Source organism: Triticum aestivum, chromosome 5D (genome assembly GCF_018294505.1).
Source record: "Triticum aestivum cultivar Chinese Spring chromosome 5D, IWGSC CS RefSeq v2.1, whole genome shotgun sequence".
NCBI classification, from domain to species: Eukaryota; Viridiplantae; Streptophyta; class Magnoliopsida; order Poales; family Poaceae; genus Triticum; species Triticum aestivum.
In genome coordinates, this window is record NC_057808.1 from 312822214 (window position 1) to 312829585 (window position 7372).

The 7372-nt window shown below is 45.1% G+C and overlaps 1 protein-coding gene across 1 annotated transcript; it reads right to left on the reverse strand.

Annotated features, from left to right (window-relative positions):
* Nucleotides 1-279: 279 nt before the first annotated feature.
* LOC123121414 (potassium transporter 23) lies at nt 280-4902 on the reverse strand. The gene is made up of 9 exons (XM_044541379.1): nt 4473-4902; nt 3883-4111; nt 3523-3771; nt 3353-3403; nt 2937-3197; nt 2456-2508; nt 2220-2334; nt 1853-2107; nt 280-1601 (listed from the first exon to the last, which is right to left on the reverse strand). The coding sequence occupies exons 1-9, from the start codon at nt 4899-4901 to the stop codon at nt 547-549; spliced, it is 2697 nt and encodes an 898-aa protein (XP_044397314.1). The 5' UTR covers nt 4902; the 3' UTR covers nt 280-546.
* Between the last annotated feature and the right edge of the window lie 2470 nt (nt 4903-7372).

Below are 7372 nucleotides of genomic sequence, written 5' to 3' on the forward strand. Positions count from 1 at the left end.
CATTATGATAATTCAGGAGCACATGGCACAGAATGGAACTAGTGTGGCCAAGTCTAAAACAGAGTTGGCTTCCATGTAGTGTTCCTATAGAACTCCTTTTGTTATAAAATGCAGAAGTCAGATACTACAGCAATAGAGGAAGATGTTGCAAAAAAGTGAGATGTTTAATGGTTAGCATGCAGTTCTTCAACAAAGTTGCAGCTCTGGTGAGCTTTAAAGGTTTCATGCAGAAGAAGCCATTGCATTTCTGGCGGGTGGCCAGAAACAAGGTTGACTGCAGAAGATTAAACTGGCATATTCTTACCAATGCAAATCGCACACAGATAACTTAGCATAAAGTTAACCGAAAAGGTTGGCAAGAATACAACAGGGAAGACACAAGGCCAATTCTGCAACTAAAATTTTGGGCAGTTGGCCGGAAGCTGCAGTGACTTTGTTCACTGCGGCGGTACAAATCCCTAAACTACCTGGTGGTGTAGCATTCCACCAAAGACGAGGCGCGAGAACAAGGTTCAATTTTGCAGCACAGGCGCAGTAGAGCACCGATCAGACCATGTATGTCATCCCCACACGCATGATGTTCGAGTGAGGCATCTTCAAGGTTGCGGTGCCACCCCTGCAGTTCCTCCTCAGGAAAGCGTAGAAATAGTTGATGATGAACTTCTTCGTGAAGAATGATTGCTTCCTCGCCCTCACATCGCCATGTGCTAAGAGATATGTGAACCCAGATGCCATGGCTTCCCTCAGTGCCGCGAGCTCGTACTCTAAGCTGGGGTCTTCTTCTGCGGACATGGAGCTAGAGGGGAGCAAAGGAACGCTGCCTTCCATGCCCAACATTCGACTGTCATCGCCCGGTCTCTGATCAGAAAGCAGTGGAGTGTGCAGATCCTCAGCAGCAATAGCAGGAGATGATGGAACTATCTCGGACACTTCAGACACATCATCACGCTCTGCCTCCATTGTGCTCACCTCGAGCGCGAGTTCCTGGGCCTCCCTCCTCAGAAATTTCTCTAGGCTTTCAACCAAGAGATGCTCAAATGAGCCATGGTCCTCTTTCCTGACATCCTTGTAACCATACCGTGCAACACAACGGAACATGTGGTAGTCCTTCTGGCCAACCCTTCTGAACAAGAACCTTTCTTCAAGCGGCACATATGGGACAGGAACATACTTGATGCAAACAAAAACGATCGTGGAGTGCATTGCTGGCAGTGTGATCAACAGATGACCAAAGATCGATGGGATTCCCTGGACCAGCTCATTGTACACAAGTCCAATGCCTGGAACTCTTACTGTGCCAAGTGTTGATCCCAGGTCGAGAATAAAGTCCAGGGATATCTTCCCACGCATCTCACTCTGGTATTTTAACACGCTTCCATAGTTCCATGTATACATTATGCAAAGAAACAATGATGAGAAAGCAAGTGGTAACCATCCTCCTTCTAGCAGCTTTGACATGACGGCAGTTAAGTAAATGAACTCCATTGCACCAAAAAATATAGGGAAGCACAGAACAAGATACAGATTGGTTTGCCATATAAGAAGCATCACCAAGGTTACCAGTGCAGTACTGACCATCATGACTCCAACTTCAGCAATGCCTGGAATTTTTTTTTTAGAGAATCGTGTGAGAAACAAATCAGATAGTTGCTTTGCTGAAGATAAATAATATCATATGCAGTGTTCATCATGAAATGGAGCAGTAACTGGCCATCAGCTGATTGTTATGCAACATAATATGTTATAGCCATGCCAAAAAGCTGAACATTATTGCCACAATAGTTTATCAAAGATACGTATTCTAAAACAAGAAAGATATTGTTGTAAATTCCTTAAAAACAAAAACACTGACCATATGCATTGGCAATATCGTTCGTACTCCTGAAAGTGGCCACGATGATGATGCACATGATCATGAGAAACCAATTCATCACAGGTATGTAAATCTGACCCATGACTTTCTTGGAGGTATGGATTATTTTGATCCTCGGAAAGCAACCAAGAGCCATAGCCTGCTTTATGCAAGAGAACGTTGCAGATATCATAGCTTGGCTGGCAATCATAGCAGCAAGTGTAGCAATCACAAATACTGGCCAGAACAGAACTTCTGTTTTGCAAATAGAAAAAAAAACTTAAATGAGGGAACATCAAATGGATAATTGTTTACAGTGGTAATAACCTAGACAGTCTGATATATCTATGCCATCCGAGCAGCTTACCTGGTACAGAATCATAAAATATCCTTTCTACGGCAAGTGGATGCTTCATCAAATATGCAGCTTGGCCCATGTATGCAATAAGCAGGCAAGGGAATACCACAGCAGTGAATGCTAGCTGGAAGAAACAAAAGGAAAGGTCAATTTAGCTCTGATAAAAAGTGATTCACAAATTTCAAATATATCACACGGTAAAATCAGGAAAAGGCGTATCTCAGTTGACTAGTTAATGTCTTAACCTGTATTGATTTGACAGTGAAATGGCCCAGATCAGCAAACATTGCTTCAGCTCCTACAATTGCAACAAGAAATGAGTCTTGGGCTCTTGGCCGTATGCAGCAGAATAACTTTCAGTTGTAGGATTTATGACTGGTAAAATCGATGACCAATCAGCCCTTATGATTCACTCAGCATAAATTTCGAGTTACATTTGTTAGTAGTGAAACAAGTGAAGAACTGCCATCCAAATTATGTCAGATAATATCATGACATCCAGAATACTACAGTATGGGGACAGGCAGAAGAGGATAATTTTCATCCCTTTTAACACTCTTATAGTTTCTATGTAACAGTCTTGGTACTGCTAAATATAGGAATGCCAAAAACATCACAAGACACAGTGTGACTGTAAATTCTGTAATATTGGTGCTGGCTATTTTAAAGGATACGAGAAAAAAAAAACTAGATTAAGAAACCAGACAATGCTGGAGTAAGAGGTACCTGTGATGCACAAGACACAACCACCGAGAGCTGACCATGCCTTTATGCCGTTCATCTTGAAAAAATAATAGATGTACATTGGATTGAGTGCTCTCACTACTGACGTGTCATAATTAATTATGTTGTATATTCCAATGGAGCCCAAATTAAGAAACCACAAAGCCAAAACAGGAGCGAACATGATTCCAACTTTGCCAGTTCCAAAGCTCTGGACACTGAATAATAGCAGAAGAACTAGGATTGAAACAATTACAACAGCATCTGCAAAAAAAGATGAAGCAAGGAGATACTTATGTTCTTGTGGCTTTTGAAAGTAGGATTGTATGGAAAGATGGTTTAATATGTCGGCGGTGATATAATGACAGGACATAAGCAGACAGTTGCAATATTCATGAAGGGCATAACAAATACCAAACCTGCATCAAATCCAGCAACTTGACCCTGGAGACCACTGACAGCAGACATAACTGAACATAACAAAAACAAGAGACGAGGGTCAGCGATGATGCATTTTCGAGGTGAACAGCCATTTCAGAATCTCTGTTGGTAGAAGAAATAAGGACAAAAGAGTGTGGACATGAAGCACCTGACATTGACGGAGTGAGGATGCCATCTCCGATCACCATGGAAGTCCCCATCAGAACCAAGAACAGGAGAATATTTTTGTAGAGTGGCTTCTTTTCTAGGTAGTCTTTGACAAGCAGAGCACGTTCAAGCTCAGGAGTAGGTAACTTAAGCCTAAAACTAGAAATATTTTCATCCACGCGCTGCTGATTCGGTAACAGGCTGACTTTTGCATACCTGCAAATCAACGAATATAATGCAAACGTGCCCCCTGCAAACCATGAGTGAGATGATACAGTCAGTAAGCCAAACCAATCTGGACAGGAGCATACACAACTGACGGTCTACAAGCATTATGGACAGAACCAGTATTGCATCTTACCTTCGCCATTGTCATTGGCTTTCAGGACTATAAATACGTATTTCGCAAAAGGGATTAACGCTATGGTGTACATGACCAGAGAAAGCGCTCCAAGGATCTCCACCTCTGACTTAATCGGGACCTTGCTGAACACATCGCTGAAGACATACAGAGGGCTTGTACCCATGTCACCGTAAACAACTCCGAGGGTTTGAAATGCCATCGCGACGGTGCCCATCAACGATATATCCTGGTGCAAGGTGCAGCTAAGAGGGGTCAAGCATCGCTTCCATTGCTACATGTGGTAGAAAAATATCTGACCCGTCTAACAAAAAGACTAGCGCATGTTTTCAGAGTCAGGCACGCAGATAGTTGATACTATGTGACATGCCCAACCAAAATGGCGGCAAAAGCGCAGGTTCATCAGGACTACAACCTCGGTAAACCTCGGGCGATGGATCCGTCCGTGTATCCTATGATGCTTTCGCCTATTGAGAAATGGTCAAAGGTCGCGTCGTTTTATATATAGGAAAACAATTCCAACTCGCTACGCTAAGTCGCCAACGCCAATCCAAACGTCCCCAAATCAGCGGATCGTCAGGGTAACGAACCTGGGCACTGTGGCCATGCGCGCCGCGCACGTTCATGGCCTCGACGTCGAGGGAGTCCGCCCTCTTGGGCCGCTTCCCCAGCCTCCGGCGAAACGCGGAGGAGCTCCTCCGCGAGAGCAGGGCCCCTCCCGTGGCGCACAGGACCTCGGCCTCGTCGGCGGCCGAGAGGGCCCAGGGCTCCCGCTCGTCCTCGAGCGACCAGTGCGCGGACTCGGACGAGTCGACCTCGCTGGCGTCCACCCACCGCGAGCTGCCCCCCGATCGCTTCGGCCTGAGCGGCCGCGCCGACGGCGGCTGCTCCTCCTCCTGGATCCCGCCGTCGTCCATTTTCCCTCCCCTGCCCCCTGGCGCGGCGGCTCGGATCCGAGGAGAGCGCGGGCTGGTCCTGAGTGAGGCTGCGGCGAGGTGTGGTGTGGCGTGGCGCTTCATGTTGGGCTTTGTTCGGGTTTCGGGTTTTCTTAATCGGGATTCGGGACCGTAGCAATGATGCGGGGGCAGCGTACGGCTAGGATTTCGTTTCGAATTATTGCGATTTGTTTATGTGATCCGATGAGATGATCACGTTTGGCTTTTGGCGGCCCGTTGAGCTGTCTGTTGGTGAAACTGCATGCAATTTGTCTCTACGCGTCCAGCCTCCCACATATTTGTAACTGAACCCTTTGTGTACTTGCTATAGTAAGTTTCAGTGGTACGTGTCCCCTCCCACATATTTTTTCCAGTGAGCTCTTTTTTTTACTGTAGTAACTTTGTTTCTTTCATGTCAGGCAAGGAGACCAGTTTTTATTCTTGTTCTTGTTTAGACTCGCCAAAGTGGTCGGTGAAGACAACATGGGTTACACTTACACGCTACAGTGTCATCTTTCAGTTGTTGATTTGATTCGTCCTCTCGCCCTCTGCCCTCTGCGCTACGTCACGTGGAAAACTAGTACGGTACATCGACAATAATAGAGACACGTGACATCACAATGCTGCTCTGCCAGTCTATTGCATGGGGTGGGGCCGGCACAGGTTATTATCAGCGTGGCGTCGATACATTGGTGTGTTCCCAACCGGGGACGGGTTTTTCTGATGGGAATTGAAGCGTGAGATGAGATCTCAGGTCCGATGGGTCGCCGTCGCAGGCGGCCTCCACTTGACAAATGGCCCGGCACGGCGCCGTAACTGCGTACGCGCCGCGGTTGTGCCCGACGAAAGCAGCAGTTGGACGACTCGTCTTCTTTTATCTTTTTTATTATTTATTAGTTTGAGATTTCGGCCAAGGACTACGAAGAGATACTGATGTATGATCCGTACGACGACAGGTATATCCTCGTTTCAGATTGCTGCCCTTATTTTTAACTTTGAGATGGCTCATGGAACAGGGATAAGGTATACATTAAAGTTAATAGTGTCACCGTCAGCTCCTTAAATCAATGAATGGGTTGTCGTCGTCGATCGTCATTGGCTACATATCTATCATTGATAATGGTGATTGGTTTTTTATGTAAAATAAAATCACACTTACATATATGTAAACCCGGTAATATGTTTCTTTTTAAGCGTCGGAGGGTCCACCACGGGAAAAGCACTGCGGCGAGTGAGAGGCAATCGGTAGGCAGCGCTAGGGTTAGTGTTTCTCCTACATGAGTGTCTTTTGGCCAGTGTCTAACTAGGATCTGACCAAGAACTAGGCCAGCCTTGTATGTACAGTGATCACTTTGCTACAGTACGTCACTTTTGCTATAGATAACAAAAGAATTAGTTGCTATGCCCCGAGCCATGGCCCTGGCAGCCCGGGGCATGTCTGCGCCCCTGCTCCGGCAGTGTGGAGGTTATGACGGCACGGTCTTGGCACAGGCAAATAGGGAACCTCCACTCCGCACGTGATCCCCATGGTCTCGAGCGGGAAGAGGTATGATAACTCAGTCCAAGAGCGCAACTTGGAAGAAGTTGGAGAAGCCGTAGAAGTCGGTGGCAAGATCAACGAGTAAGGGGTCATCTTGGCATCTGGCTGATCTTTGGAGGAAGCTGTGAACCTCTCGATGCGGCTCGGAGGGTTATTTCTTACGAAAAAGGAATCGATAGACTTGTTCTTCGAGGAGCTAGTATTCGATCGGCCCAAAACCCCATGGAGGTATGTGGTGGGTAAAGTCTACTCGCCAAGGCTTCTGAACATTCACAAGTTAGAGACGGTGATGCAAATAGCATGGGGATTGCATCACGATGCATGGTTCAAAGACATCAGCAAAAATATTTTTGTGGTTCACTTCGGAAGTGAAGGGGATTGAAAACATGTTCTCGTCAGTGGTGTGTGGCAGTTTGACTTTAACATCATTGTTGCGAAAGATTATGATGGAGATACAAGGTTGTCCAAAAATAGTTTTGACACTATGGAAGCATGGTTTAGATTTTTATGGATCTTCTATTGGGTAAAAGGTCAAAAATGTTGAAAAAGCTTGGGGGACTGACTAGGTGAGGTAATGAGAGTTTATGTAGAAAATGATGGACTTTGTAGAGGGAAACATCTTAGAGTAAGAGCAAAACATTGGTTTACGAGCGATTGGTCAACGACTTTTTCTCAAGGTCTTCTCCGAAGACAAGATTAACACATTGTTTGACTTTAGCTATGTGAAAGTGCCACATTTATGTGTTGCGTGTGGTCGTTCATACATTTTTCAGATACATCTTGAACATCTTTCAAATATGCTTTGAACGTTTATTCGAATACATGTTGAATATTTTCAAAATGCACATTGAATTTTTTTTAATACATAGTGAACACTTTTGAACACACGTTGAACTTTTGTTTAAGTGTCATGAACATTTTTATAAAAGGTGCAGAACATGTTTATGAACATTTTACTCATGAACATTTTTTATGTTACGAACATATTTTAAACATGCAAATTTGCGAGGTGTTT